The sequence below is a fragment of the Botrytis sinoallii genome, assembly GCF_014898435.1.
Source record: "Botrytis sinoallii strain Bc 23 chromosome Unknown BSIN_003, whole genome shotgun sequence".
NCBI lineage: Eukaryota > Fungi > Ascomycota > Leotiomycetes > Helotiales > Sclerotiniaceae > Botrytis > Botrytis sinoallii.
Window position 1 is genome coordinate 1,741,523 of NW_024066030.1, and position 15,184 is coordinate 1,756,706.

Sequence of the window (15,184 nt, forward strand, 5' to 3'; positions counted from 1 at the left end):
CTATTGCTATATCTAGCTATTCAAAAGTAGCAATCCAACGAAGCTACAGCCATTTTAATATCAGATTCCGGAAGCATTCCTTGAAGAACCTCACGAAGATCTCGAGGACCATTGGGGCAACAATGATTCACGATTGTACCATCATTCATCCGTACATCTACTCCCCCATCTGCCATATTTACCCTCCAATTGCTTTGAACTTCGCGCGTCATCTCTTTTATAGCAACATCGTTGCCCATCTTCCCAATATCAAAGTGCCTGAATTGGAAGCTGATGTCTTGGTCGTTTGTAAAATATAGCATTGATGACTTTGCAAAGCCATCGAAGCATTCAAATATATCGCCCAGACCACTTTCAGAACCAGTATTTAGGTTGTACAGGTGCGGCCGGCAGGCACGCCAAAATCGAAAGATGACAGCAATAATACCTCGGTGACTGGGGTGCACGGCTTCAACAGTATGGCCAAATCTACCATAGTGACTACCAAGGCTGTTGAAAATATATTGTAGCAGTATTTTCATGTGAACCATGACTTGCCCGACTTGCTGCCCGCTCAGAACGAGGCTTTCAAAAGCTTTGGATACTGCTACCAAGTAGACTTCGCATGCGAGCCAGCCAGCTTCATTTTCGAATGCGACTTCCAGTGTAGAAGGCACAATGTCAGCCAGTAAGAATTCCAGCATATCCCTATGCCGTGCACCCTTCGAAATCTGGCCGATGTAGATATAAAGTGTATCGGTAGCCGACAGTGAATTTCTGAATCCATTCCAAAGATAATATATCAGTCCATTCCGTGTTTTTTCCCGTTCCGAAGACAGTTGAAGTGTATATGATGTTAGCCCCGCCAAGTAAAGAGTAGGATCCGTCTCTGGAGGCCAGTACGCAGGAGACTGGCGGAAAAAGAATTCTAAGGGGGGACAGATATTGCTGCAATGAGAACGAATTTGCGAGACAACCTCTTGTACAAAGCTCACATACTCTTCGTGAGCAATGGCGTTGGTAGTCTGGAGCTTTTGCAAGTGCTGCTGCATTGAGAGCATGGTAGAATTCAGCAAGGCTGAGAACTTAGTCTTGACAGTCTCTCTGGTCACATTGCCAAATGTGAAAGCAAGTAACGTTTGGTCCGAGAAAATCTTCTGGATTCTGATAATAGCGCCTAGACTGGTTAACACAAGTTCAGATCATATATACGAAAGCTTACCTTTGATAAAATGTTGATTCCTCTTTACAGAAGGTGCTTCCTCCGTTAGAGATTTGGAAGATGCATCGCTTATAGTCTCGCTCGCAAGGAGAAAGTGTCCTTTCTTCAATAGTTGATAAGTCAAAGCATTCTCCCAACGAAGTTCGTGCTGTGGCTTGGAGACAGCTATCATCCATTCTGATCCAACGTCGAAGCCAGGAACCTGCAAAGCTGTCAGTAAATTAAAGGCATTGAAAGACACCTGGAATTGCTTACATTAGAATATAATGATTTTGTGTGCTCAAGTAGCTCACTGAGATACAGCGGCCAAGCTAAAAGCGTGCGATGCGATTTCTCTCGATGTTCAAAGACTGCGTTTGTACCGACAGTCAGGAAGGCCTTCGGAGACTAGTATTGCCGTTAGCATAATATTAGAGCAGCGGTTTTTGAGAGATCATACGTAGATGCCGAACTTTATAAAGGCGGAGATGAAGTGAGCCCAGCACTTGATCAAGCGCCCTATAAAGAAGTAATTGGTCGTATGTTCTAGTGGAACCGGGCCATCATGCAATATTCTTTGAACTAAATCTCGGAAATTTGAAGTGATTGCACGATCAAGCGGCTGACAAAGTTAGCTTTGCGAAGCAATAGATACGAAAGAGAGTAGAGCGTACGTGAAGATAATCGTCCATGAACTGCATTTCTTTCGCCCAGTCGGGATCACACTCCAAACCCTGGCTGTCGAATTCTTCATCTCCATCTGGATTTGCTTCTGATTTGCTCTCTGGCTCTGCGTTATTCAGTTGATGCATATGGCAGTTGAGAATTTCGATTGCAGATGAGGTTAATTCTTGGTCAATTTTATCCTTGGAGGAACCTATAGATAACATTTTCGCAAGCATGTCTAAGGATATATCAGCACATAACTCTGCCAATAACAAGTCCCACAACAAAGATCCTTACCTAGGTTTATGGCATGCTTCAAGGTTGTTGAATTTGTGCATTTCAATGATTCTATGGTCGATCTCGCCACAGCTTGTATACAAGACATGGTGCTTCCTCGATTACAGTCAACATCTGTTTGGAAAGTTCCGTCTGATTGAATATGTAGTTGCTGGCGAACTTGGGTTAGTTCCACATATTCTTCGAGCAGACTATTAAAGAAGGAGTCCTGCCAAGTGACAAATGGTCCATATGATTCAACAGTGAAACTGGTGGGAATATTAGACAAGGTGAACCGAGCAAGCCGTTCCCAAGCCCTTAAATTTATTAAAAAGGCTTCGTTATGTGAGTGAGCAGCCGAAACAAGCTTCTGCAGCAAGGTGATGGACGGCCCGTAACCTGGTGGGGCAGCCCAGTATACTGTGCACAGAAGGTCATGATGGTTGCGCAACGAGGCAAGATCACGATGAAAAATCGCCTCCTCTTTTGGAAATTGTCGATCATGGTTTGGCAAGATCCGCGCAACCAGATTCCTAATACCTTTAGTGTCGCCTACTGCACGCTGATGCCTGATTGCAATGGCCACCAATTTGAGAAAAATATGAAAGCAGCGGTCTTCTGGTTCGATATCTAGTGGATATTCTATGGTCAAGTCTTCCAGAAATTGAGGTGACTTATAAACCTCTTCATTTCGTAAATTTGCGAGCTTCTGTAAGGCAAAGCAATCAAACAGAGTGCCAATCATCCCGCTACACTTCCACCAACCCCATTTTGACATCAGATAATGACATCGACTCACAATTGCTCTGCAGTAATCGTTGAAGCTTGGTGATTGTCTAACATTCGACGCATAAAGTGCAAATACCCTTTTGATCAATTGCTGCGGAAGTGACCAATTGTCGAATCCATTTTCCTGCCACGAAACCGACGAAACGTAACCATATTCATCAAACCCGAAAAGTGGCAGAAGAGAGAACATGGAGAGCCACAGGTTTTCCATCGAATTGGCATCCTGCAACGAACTTATACTTTTGATGCCCAATTGTATGTTTGCAACATCCCAAAATGAAACTCGTGGAATCTTTGCAGCCTTTAAAACATGAATGATAATGACCCAAGATTCAGGGACGTAACGATCGTTTCTTATGCCACCCTCTCTTACAGACAGATATTGCAGGTCGTCGTACAACTTTCTTACAGATTCTAGGCCTTCCGATATCAAGAGGCCGATGCAAGAACTTGCCAATTTCTGCAGTAATTCTTCGATTCGGAGAGTCGATACATGTGCACCATTTCGTGAAAGGCGTAGTAATCGAATTGAGAGCACCAAAAGTCTAGTAGTGACCTGAATTGCTTGCCGATTGTTCACACTAGATACATGACATGTATTGAGGCGAGATGAAAAGTCTTCTAGTATATCTAACATTCGTAGCAAAAATTCAGACATCAACCCAGAACTTGAGAAATTCACACCATACTGTACATAATCCAAAAGAAGATTGCTAGTCGCGATCAAGTCAGACTTGTTTAGCACCTCAGATGTATCAGTAAGTTTTTCTGCTAGCCAGTCAATGCAAACTCCCATTTGCTCGGAGACAATGGCATTCCAGGTTCCCCATATGAAGACATTTTCTCCCACTTCAATCGACGTCGCAGGCCTGTTATCATCAGATAAGTCGAGGTCTATATTGTTCAGAGTGTTTGCAAGGCACCCACTGCCAAGGAAGGTAGTCTCATGGAAATATATTCCCGCCTGTAGTGGAAAAACATCAAAATGTTGAGGATACCTTGTGCCAAATTTTCCTAGACCAAAAAGTTTCCCTTGGTCGGTGCCTAATTCACTCAGTGCAGGCGCCAGAAAGGACGATACGAGTGGCTCACTCGGTTGACGATAGATAGCTGCACCTGCATCTAAACGTTGGGGTAACCGCTTCCGAGGTCGAGGCTGCTTCGCCACCTTCTTTGTGAGACTGACTGATATCACACCATCGTCCCCATTGGGAACATTGGATTCTATTGAAGGATGTATGACATCGTCATCGGCCAAGAAACGGCTTAGTTGGAGATTTCCTCGCTGTAAAGGCTGCTGGCGACTCATACGAAAAATGGCATCGAGGGTCTTCTTCCTCGGTTCCAGGGTTTTGGTAGGGAACTGCTTTGCTTCAAGTTGCGCTGATCGTGCGGATGGTGCTGCAAAATAAGAATTTGGGCGTGGCCTGTGTTTAGTCTTGGTATTGACTGTTGAAGCATTTTTCGATGGAGGCATTTCTGGTTCCACATCTCTATTCGCCACAAACTCGTTCATCGAGAGCTGCCTTGCTCTGGGTACGCGAATTTTCCTTGTATTGGTGTATCCGGTATTCGGCCGAGACTTTCGTAGGCTCGCCTGAAGCTTCATAATGGGTGGCGGAAGCTTCGTTTGATGATTGGCAGAGATTTCAGTAAGCGGATACGCGTTGACATTTTCGGGTCGAGGTATGTATGAAACATTCCCAGGCCTGATTTTGCGGTTCGTCCAATCTTGCAAGACTGATTGGGCATCAGCAGTATCTTCGCGAGTCGCAAGCCTGATAAACTTCCGTGTTGGACTTTGACGTCCAAGTTCCTTTCGTGATCTCGCGCTTCGAGCCGCTACCTTGAGGAATGCCGGTGCGTGTGGCTCGAAATAACCGGCATTCTCAGCAACGTCTAATATACTAAGCTTGGGTGGTGTCTTCTTGAGCCGTCTTCGTTTTGGTTTGCTGGCCTTGTGCATAGCTGGAGCTATAGCTGTGAGGTGCGAAGTTATCCTCGGTTGGTATGATTGTGATTGTGGATTCCAAATATGAGATGAAGACTTCATTAGACGTTTAGCATTGGGCTGCTTCAATGAACTCTTGGCTACACGTTTGCGACTTGGAGTTGGCAGCATACCATCGACACGATCATCTTCAATAGCAAACCCGGAAGTCGATTCTTCACATAGGCTAGGAGCTCCAGTTCGTTCATCGTCTTCCATGAAAAATCCTTCGAAAGTGTTCTCATCGGGCTCATCACTTTCGTCAGATTCTAAAAATGCAAGTTGGTTGGCAGGTTGCGTGGAAGCTACTTGATTAGATCCTCGCACAACAGGGAGAGCAACTCCGACACCAGCACGCTTTTCGTTACCCTTTTGATGATTCCTTGCTTGAAGTTTTAGTTCTCGTGTCTCTTTTCTTTTTTGATCAAGTCTTAGATGGGATGCAGGTAGTACGTGTTTCATCTTTTTCTTCAAGAATACCATTTCGTCCTCTTCTTCCGAAGATGACGACGACGAGGATGAACCAGATACCGAAGAAGGAATTTCTATCGGATCGGCAAACGGATCCTCTGCACCCAAAATTATTTTGGAAGGGGATGTGTGTGAAGAGGCTTTGATAGCACTCGTAATTGGAGTGGATACTTCTGTGATTCGCCGAGATTGTGGAGAGCTCTGATCCAACCAAACAGGAGCTGAGGCAGGTGAGGATGTAACAGAAATTACACGAGACGTAGGCCTTCGTACAGCTCTTGAAGGAATGGGGGAAGAACCAGTCGAAGAAGAGCTGGGAAAATCGTAGATGTCTAATCTAGGTTCTTTATTCACACTATGGGCTTGATTTGGCAATTTCGGTCGATTTTTAGTTGAGTACTTCTTCGACGGTCTCTTCTGCTTGGGCTTTACTAAATTTGACTTCTGTCTGAACAAATCTGGAAGGTCTGGAAATTCATGGTCGCTATCCTCTTCATCTTCCCCCAATGTAAGAATAGCTGGCTCCTTGATGGTTTCGCGTACGCTGTCTGCTAATAGCGACTGTGATAAAGAGCCTCCGGTGAGCGTAATGGGCTGGCTTTCTTCCATGTCACCAGCTTCCGCCTCTTCTGGGTCTTGAAAATCCCTATCCCACGATTCTTGATTATGGATGACTCTTCTCTTTCGACCAGGTTCATCTTGGCTTTGTGGAATTCGAATAGGTTTAATGTGAGAAGCCTTCATCCTCCGCTCGTACCGTTGTTGCTCCAAGAGAAATGGATGTATTTGCACAGGCTTCCTTTCTCTAAATTGCCTCCTCGGAAGGTAGTCTGGGTTACCGAAGCCTGGTTGCGCTTGTGCTGGAGACTCCTCACGTATCTGATCTGTAGGTCTTGAAAGTATGGGTTGTTGTACAGGAGATGAAAGAGGCTGTGCCACTGGAGACGATCGAATAGGGCTTGTTGGAGGCGATGACAGGATGCTAGATTCTGGGGATAGAGTTTTGATCCAGCTTCTGGAAACCTCATCAGCCTCTGCTTCTGGAGTGGGCTCAGGCAAGAATGTGGTCGCTCCAGTTTCGATGGGTTGCTCTTGATTCTGTTTCACACTGCCCGAAGAGTCTCTCGTAATTACTTCTATCGGACTGTCAACTAATTTGTCATTGACTATATCAAAAGATTGGATCATGTCAACGGATGAAGCTTGAGGCATTCCGATCTCCTCAACCATATCTTTCGTATTGAGACATGCTTCTTCATCCTCTCTTCTGACATTGTTGATTTTTTCGAGAACATCGTCGATATCATGAAACTCGTCGTCTGCGGCATTATCTCGTATCTCATGATTTATAGTATTTTGGGAATCAAATTCTTCTTCATCCTCAGAATCCGGAACCACACCTTTCTCCTTCCAATTTGCCATTTATGTCGAATAACATGTTATAGTCGAAAAGTATAAGTCCTTTTCGAAGCGCGAGTCTGAAGGGATGGTTGGTTACCTATTGCTTTTTGAGGTTGACGCGACTGAACCACTTTACGCGACCAACTTTTTACGGCAGTCGAAGGAACTACTAGTGCAGTTCTTAGTCATCTTTGTAACCTATGATTCGCTCATGTGAAGGCCTTCACTGTCCACACAGGAATCTCATCAGTACAAACTTCTGTTATCGGAGGCAACCATGAGTAAAGTTAAGGGAATATTCCCTTTATTCTTAGCCACAGCCTTTGGCATTGGTAATGGTATGTGGCATTGTATTGTATTGGTAACGATTTACTGAGAAAACTTTAGGCATCTGGGTTTTTGGACCAGCGTTAAAAGAGCAACAAGAAAACAACTTGCAGGCGAAGTAGGTACAGTGAAGGTTGAGATTTAAAAGATCGATTTGCTTCATATTTGTATTCTGATTGACTAAACCGGTATAGGGCTTTTGAACACCCAATTCAAACCAAGGAAAGCGAAGTGGCTAGGATGGCAGAAGTAGAAGCAAGTCGCGCTGCTACTACGAAAACTTTGTTAAACCCATCTGAGACTCCAGAGGCTTCTTGGTGGCAGTCTGCCAAATTTTGGACAAGTTCTCAGCCAAAATCCAATGGTAAATCAGAATCGGAACCAAAAGAACCGATTGCTGAGGTGAAGAAATCATGAGCCTGTCATGGTTCGTCTTGCATATCTACCATGCCATTAGTGCTGATCTCGAGAAGAGAAATTGCAGAGGGTGTTCTTTTGGGTTCGAATCCTGCTGGATTTTAGTCTGGTATTTACTGTAACATAAAGTGCTTACTACTTGGCACTATGTCACACGTGGCCCTCACTATCGCATGTTCATTACTTGACCACCAATCGTTTGAAGGGTCAGGTTCGTTGATGGTAAACTTTTGACCATGTACATATAAGACGAGAATAAAACAACTCGTTCAAAATACGAAACCTGGAGAGCGTCGTTTCATTAATTCGAGAGATGATACTCGAGACCTGATTATTTTCAATCTTTGAAATTTATGCGGTAGTCATTCAAAAATGTCACTGTAGTAGTTTTGCAATAATCATTCATGAATTTTGATATTCATCAAAATGATTAGGTTTGTGTTAGTGCGGTCTGGCATAATACCAAACGACAAGTAAGCCGCCGCATTGCTTGCAACAGGTACTATTTCAGCTCGACACAAGATCAAGCATGACGCGTGGGGCAACGAAAGTGGGAGAGCGGGAGAGCGGTACAGTAAGCAGAAGCGGTGCCTCCAACTTTCATCTATTACAACAGAGCCTACTGCCCATTAGATGAACATACAGCAATTCTCCGAGTCAAAATGCCCCTCTGTGAGTACTGCAGCGCTATCGAATTTGAGATGCTTCGCTGTCCAACTATCGAGGAATTAATATCTCTCAATGTCAAATCGGGGATTCCAGATTCTTATCCCTTCAAGTCATCTTCTCATAAAAGAGACAGACCCAAGTTTAGTCTTGGCTTTCAATACCGCGTACGCCAATCCTCATCTGAATGTCCTTTTTGTTCAGCAATTTGCGATGTTTTGTCTGCCCAAAAAGACAATCGTATGCGCGACCTGGACTCCTTCGAATGTGTTGCTTCTATCGTAGCATGTGCTCGTGTAGTACCCGTCAAGGCTATGGCGTGGGGGCCTGAGTGCGAATCCATGCATTTGTATAGGATTGACTTGATTTGGTATCCGATAGGAGAAGGAGAGAAAATTGATAAACCAGGACTTCGTACAGATACTGAAACATTCCCGTGGTACTTCATAAATGATGCTTTTCAAACCTGCGACGGAGAAGTATGTGATAACGATATCAGGATTGGGAATGTCAACCAGAAGGCGGCTGTCTTTTCCGGAAGGTTAAGACCGAAGATCATTGATACCAAACTTCCAGCTCAATGGCTTCGAGAATGCCAAGATAACCATGCGGAGTGTTCCCATTCAAAGCTCCCAGATCAAGCGCAGACAAGGAAAGTCCGTAAATTATTGGTCACAGGCACTGTGCTAATATTTTGAACAGTGAAATTTCAATATTTCGACTGATTGACGTGCAGGAAAGTAAGATTGTGGAGTTTCGTGATGTCAATATTGCATATTTTGAGTATGCAGCATTGAGCTATATATGGGGTGGCCCTCAAAAAACAGTTCTCTTAAAAGATAACCGGAAAGCGCTCCAAAAATCAGGCTCTCTCGATGGATGCGTTTCAAAGACTGTTCAGGACGCGATGGGATTTTCACAACAATTAGAAATCCAATATCTGTGGGTCGATGCCCTATGTATAATTCAAAATGACGATTCTGACAAAGCCACACAAATTGGTAAAATGGGAAGCATATATGCCCATTCAAAAGTCACTATTATCGCTGCTTCTGGGAAAAATTCTGAAGCTGGATTACCAGGATTCCAAACTCCTCGAATAGGGAAACAGACACAAACTCTCATTTCTAGGGTTGATACCCAGTTTTCTATGAAGCTAATGAGAACATTGAACCCTCATAATAATGGCTTCTCATTCTCACACCAGCTTGATGATGCTGAATGGAGCCGGAGAGGATGGACTCTACAAGAAAGAGCACTCTCAAGACGCTGTGTTATTTTCACTGATCAACAGCTTATATGGGCCTGTAAACAGTGCCATAGAACTGAAGAGACGTACTGCGAAACTTCATTAGCACACACAAGCTGGTTTAGGCTTCAAGAAACAGAATACTTTCTCGATACCTCCCTTCGCAGCTTCTTCGCTTCTGATGATGTTATTGAACAAACTTGGTATCGATTTAGACTTCTAGTCCTTGATTTCACTAAAAGGCAGCTTACTAAACCTGGGGATGCGCATGACGCTATTCATGCCATCCTAGAACAAGTCAAGCAATTAACCGGCGATACTTTCCTATGGGGAATGCCTGCAATGAATTTTGAGATGGGGCTTTGTTGGGAACCCAGCTCACCACTCGGCGTCAGGAGAAGGAAGGATTTGACGGTGTTGAAAACTACATCTTTGAATAGAAGAGTACCATTTCCATCCTGGTCTTGGTTGGGCTGGCATAATGCAATTAGTATACGTGTTGAGGAAAGGTATCGAGATCTAGGGTGAGTTTCTGTGGTTTCTCTTTCGCGAACAATTTAATATGAAAAGTAAATAACGCTGTGTACGGATACAGTATGGATCCCGAGATTATATGCTATGTACTTCGAAATTCACCACTCCGATTAATTCGGGTACCAAGAATTTCTTCGGACGTCCCTGGAGGACAAACTCGTTTTCGTCCGTTGCAATCACAACAATCTAGCCCAAATGCGATTTCATTGAAGGACATTCCAAAGCACTATCCAGACTTGGGAATTGACAAACTTGACGACATCCCAGATGACCAACTCATATTTTTCTGGGCCGAAGTCGCTCAGTTCGAGGTCTCGGAAATCTTGACGATGAAGATCGAGAGTTCAAAAAATACACCATGGGAACCACGATATACCTACAAGTACCGTGATATCAGGGATACGAATGGCAATGTGGTTGCGCAAACAGCATATTGTGATTTCGAAGAAGAAAATACGCGGGAAGATGGAACATCAAGTATAGAAGAGCCTGGAGCTGGTGGCGGTACTTACGATTTTATCCTAATTGCCAACAATAACCCACCAGATCCGGAATCTAAACCTTCCAAAATTGTATTGCAGGTCGAGAGGAAGAATGGAGTCATGTATAGGGTCAACAATGCAGAAATACCAGAAGAAGTTTGGAAAAGATCGGAAGCAAGAAGAATGCTAGTGGCTCTTGGGTAAGGATAGACTTGCTGAATAAAATGAAACAAGAAAAAGATTTCTATGAGGTCAAAGTGGAGAGAGTTATGTTGCTGAACCTGAAGATTTTGGAGGCGCATTTGCTAATGCTAGATGGTTTGTTTGGCTCAACAACCTTTTATATACCTTTCAAGTGGTTCACGTCGTAGCAGAATCAACTAACAACAAAGACAGGTGGACCAACAATCAATCATCAAGCCAATAAATCCATGAAATGCAACTAATGTGTTTGGTGTTTGGTGTCATGTGAAATTACCAGCCCAGAGAATGAAATGCTCCAAGAGAGGAAACCAAAGTCAATCTCTATCAAATCAAGATTGGATAGCTAAGATGTTCTGCTGAACTATCAGTCTCGAATATCTCTGGCGACTGAGTACTTAGAGCTGATCTGCATGCCGAGATACAGCAATGTGAAATTCGTTAGCATCGGGCAGTGGCAATATGTTGTTGTAGATGTGATGTTTAATGGATGCTGAGATGTTGTTGATGTATAGACACTTTTAATATTAGATATCTATACCAATATCATCAATACTAATGCAGGAAGGTACTCCAGAAATTCATGGTTTATAACCTTTTTTTGTAAAATCATAGTCCCCAGATTCTTTGCAAATGGATTGTCTGAATTATTAGATGTTGTCGCACAGTTAACAAAAACTGATGCCTGAATTTATCTTCGTGGATGCCTGATTATGAAGGATTACCTATCATCAAATTCAATGAGATTCAAAGAAATATTTCAAACATTTCTACGATCGATTTCCAATTTACCCCCTTGAAGTATTCGCTCGATAAAGAGCGCGAAAACATACCGGATGCACGCCGTAGCATTGCGAGCTCTTCGCACACATAGAAACCCTCTCTCGCGACAGACATGCCGAATCATCGCAGGCTGCAGGTTTCCCCCTCCCCGGCGCAACTTCCACCGTTCAGCAATTTCCTATAGTACACCCGACGACCCAGCAACCCCGCAAAATGATAAAGAGACAAGAGCAGATATAGAGGATATTCCACGGATACCTGAAGATGGAGAGCAGGAAACCTCAGCAGATGTCCCGCAAAACCCTGCGGAAGCAGAATTAGAGAATCCAGTGGCAGAAGATTCTATACAGCCAGTCGAAAATGTAGACCCTGAGCAAAGGTCTCGGGGGAGACTCTCGGGGAGAACCTTACGAGCAAATCGCCAAAAACAGCCGGAGGGTCTGCCACCGATAATACTGCCGGATTGGTTTTGGAATAATGTCAAACTGGTCGAGGAGCTACCGCAGACAGGCTCACTCGCTGTTTACTACGGCGGTAACGTCCCAGAATTTGTTGAAAGTTCGCCAGGCCCCGAAGCGACAGAGAAGATGAGTCATGTAATCAAATCTATCGTTGAATGCGACCTCCCTCCTACCGAGAAAGCAAGATATAGCATGCATGTTGATGTTTACAAAGAAATATTGGCATCCGTCAGAGCGGGACTGAAGTTGCGTCCTTCACAGGCTGTCTTGGATGGAAAAAATATCATGAGGCCTATTCTCCATTTGCTATGCCCTAGAGACGGAGGAACGTTATATCTAGACTCTGTCGTGGAGACCATTTCGACCAAACTAGGAGCTGATCTTATACGTTTGGATCCAGTCGATATAGCCCAGATTTTAGGGCCATATATCGACGAGAACCTAGCCTGGACGGGGTCGAAAGCATCGCTTTTGGGTTACGAAACTTCTAGAATGGCGGGCAGGCTGGAGGATTATGAGAAAGATTCAAGCACGGTCCCTGAAGATGTAGAGGGGGTTGAGGAGGAAGAAATTACGAGCATGAGTAAAAAGGCTGGTCCCGCAATTGCTTTCACCGCGTCAAATTCTTCCGAGGCACAGAAAAAGCTCTCGGCAATTTTTAGCCGGTTAAAGGGGGCCCTCACCCCAGCAGCGGAGAACAACAGGCGTTCATCAGATGTTGTGATGCCATTTGCTACTTTCGCCGACCCCAACTTTTCGGCATCTAGCAATGGCAATTCGTCCTTTGGCAACGTGAAATCTAACGCTGAACAGTGGAACGATTTGAAGACTACGGCTTTACTTGAGTCATTTGTTGCTGCCGCTGACTCAAAACGTGCATCAGAGTCTTCAGGTGCGGATGCAACCAATACCAAAGATCTAATCATACAAGTTCGTGATTACAAGGATTTGACTAGAACATATGATGGTTATAATATTATTGATAAACTGCGGACGGTGGTCACCAAACGCTGGCAGTCTGGACGAAATATAATCATGGTTGGAACAAGTTCATTGGAACAAGGAGAATCCGAGCTCTCATCAGCAGGTATTCAACATCTTCAATCAGACGTAGTTGAGGGCGAGAAACGAACTATCTTTGTCCCGCCAGACCGAAGAGCGGAACAGGATATAATATTCGAATCTGACGACAAGTTACGTATCCGAACTTTGAACATACGGCATGTTGAGGATATGATTACAAAACTTTCGGGGGATACGCCCGTGACTGTGGATATAGAAAAAGATCTCGACGTCGCTTGGGTAGTATCTGCCGGTTTAGACGATGCAGTTTGGCATTACGCCCGTGTGCAAAGGCTTGCAACGACTATCCTAGGATTAGAAAATAACCCAGAGATCATAGATGGGCCAACATTTTGGAAAGCTCAACAGCTGCTCTCCGAAAGTGACAATGCAAAATTTTCTTGGGGCGCAGCAGAATTGAAGGAGGAAGATAATGATGTGAACAAGATGCTTGATGAGATCCAAAATTCCCCGAAAAAGACAGATATCAAAGAAAAGCTCAAGCGAATTCGAAAAACGTGTACTCCTCATGAGAAAAAGCTGCTCGGGGGTGTCGTCATACCGTCAGATATTCATACCAAGTTCGAAGATGTTCACGCTCCAAAGGAGACAGTAGAGGCACTAAAAACATTGACCAGTTTGTCATTGATACGACCAGAGGCTTTCACTTATGGTGTTCTGGCTACTGATAAAATGCCTGGTTTGCTCCTGTATGGACCTCCTGGAACCGGTAAGACGTTACTGGCTAAAGCAGTAGCGAAAGAGAGTGGCGCAACAGTTCTTGAAATTAGTGGTGCTGAAGTGAATGATATGTATGTTGGTGAAGGCGAGAAGAATGTCCGAGCGATCTTTTCACTAGCCAAGAAACTTTCACCCTGTGTTGTATTTATCGATGAGGCAGATGCTATATTCGCTGCCCGTGGTGATACCAAACGCTCAACTGCCCACAGAGAGATGATTAATCAATTTCTACGAGAATGGGATGGCATGAACGATTTATCTGCCTTCATTATGGTCGCTACTAATCGACCATTCGACCTTGATGAAGCTGTACTACGCCGACTGCCTCGAAGACTTCTGGTTGACTTGCCTGTTGAAAAGGATCGCGAGTCTATTCTCAAGATCCACCTTAAAGATGAGATTATCGATTCGTCGGTCTCTCTCGCCGAACTTGCCAAAAACACACCCTTTTACTCTGGATCGGATTTGAAAAATCTTTCGGTCGCAGCTGCATTGGCATGTATTAGGGAAGAAAATGAACTCGCCACAAAGCACGAAGGTGATACCCCTTACACATACCCCGAGAAACGAATCCTCACCAAACAACATTTCGACAAGGCAATGGAGGAAATTAGCGCAAGTATCAGCGAGGATATGAGCACACTCTCTGCAATTCGCAAGTTTGACGAGAAATATGGTGATAGGAAGGGAAGAAGGAAGAAGAGTGCTGGATTGGGCTTCGGTGGTACGACAGTTCCCGAAAAGGATTCCGAAGCGGGAAGAGTCAGAAAATCACCAGTGGCGGCGTAGATACAAGGGCACATATTTGAGTACAGTTAGAGGTACATATGGCTCGCATTTGGGGCTTTGCATCGGTGGCGTGCATATCATATTCACGAATTGCATGATAGGGCGTCATGGTCATTGTATAATATGTGGCTGGGAAGGTAAATGCTATGTTACACATAATTTTGTAGCAATAAACTAGATCATGACTTGACGTTACTGTCTTCTTTGATGATGGATTGCTTATGTGCGTGTTGGAATGTTTCATCGATAGTGATACTCAGACAGGTGTTCCTTCCATGACGGTAGCTTAGATGTATCATTGAAATTAAATTTCGAGCAAGACGACGGGCACTAGAAAATTCGGTGTTCAATATTAAATACAGACAACGGATTCACACTCCCCTCCTAATCTTGTCCTAGGTTCAAGAAGAATATAGGAACTCGATCATATCTACTCTCAGATGCTTTTTGCCTCACTCCTGCTTCATAATATAGCCTATTCATTCCCTCCTTGATTTCGGGACAGAAGTATACACAGAATTTTTAGTCAATCCGATGTTATTATGTGAAATCTAGTTTCTCCTCATCACTTTTCCTACTTTCTACATCCCGTTTCATCTTTTGATTGTTTTGAAATTATCAAGTGGTGACGATAATCTATTTTAATTCCGGCTCCTCTTTTCTCTTGCATGGATTAAAATTCTCTATCCTCTTGCTACT

General features: G+C 44.0%; 4 protein-coding genes across 4 annotated transcripts; 3 read left to right on the top strand and 1 right to left on the bottom strand.

Annotated features, from left to right (window-relative positions):
- Positions 1–20: 20 nt before the first annotated feature.
- EAF02_002216 (uncharacterized protein) lies at positions 21–6,794 on the bottom strand (the record flags this gene model as incomplete). The annotated part of the gene is made up of 6 exons (XM_038898264.1): positions 21–1,156; positions 1,202–1,403; positions 1,457–1,588; positions 1,641–1,802; positions 1,855–2,084; positions 2,144–6,794. The coding sequence occupies 6 exons, from the start codon at positions 6,792–6,794 to the stop codon at positions 21–23; spliced, it is 6,513 nt and encodes a 2,170-aa protein (XP_038761956.1).
- Positions 6,795–7,050: 256 nt separating this feature from the next.
- Positions 7,051–7,517, top strand: EAF02_002217 (uncharacterized protein; the record flags this gene model as incomplete). Its single annotated transcript, XM_038898265.1, has 3 exons — positions 7,051–7,111; positions 7,161–7,218; positions 7,295–7,517. 3 exons carry the CDS (start codon positions 7,051–7,053, stop codon positions 7,515–7,517), a joined length of 342 nt encoding a protein of 113 aa, XP_038761957.1.
- A 662-nt stretch (positions 7,518–8,179) lies between these two features.
- Positions 8,180–10,875, top strand: EAF02_002218 (uncharacterized protein; the record flags this gene model as incomplete). The annotated part of the gene is made up of 5 exons (XM_038898266.1): positions 8,180–8,839; positions 8,920–9,956; positions 10,028–10,648; positions 10,707–10,766; positions 10,845–10,875. 5 exons carry the CDS (start codon positions 8,180–8,182, stop codon positions 10,873–10,875), a joined length of 2,409 nt encoding a protein of 802 aa, XP_038761958.1.
- Positions 10,876–11,485: 610 nt separating this feature from the next.
- EAF02_002219 (uncharacterized protein) lies at positions 11,486–14,485 on the top strand (the record flags this gene model as incomplete). Its single annotated transcript, XM_038898267.1, has 1 exon — positions 11,486–14,485. The coding sequence occupies one exon, from the start codon at positions 11,486–11,488 to the stop codon at positions 14,483–14,485; it is 3,000 nt and encodes a 999-aa protein (XP_038761959.1).
- Between the last annotated feature and the right edge of the window lie 699 nt (positions 14,486–15,184).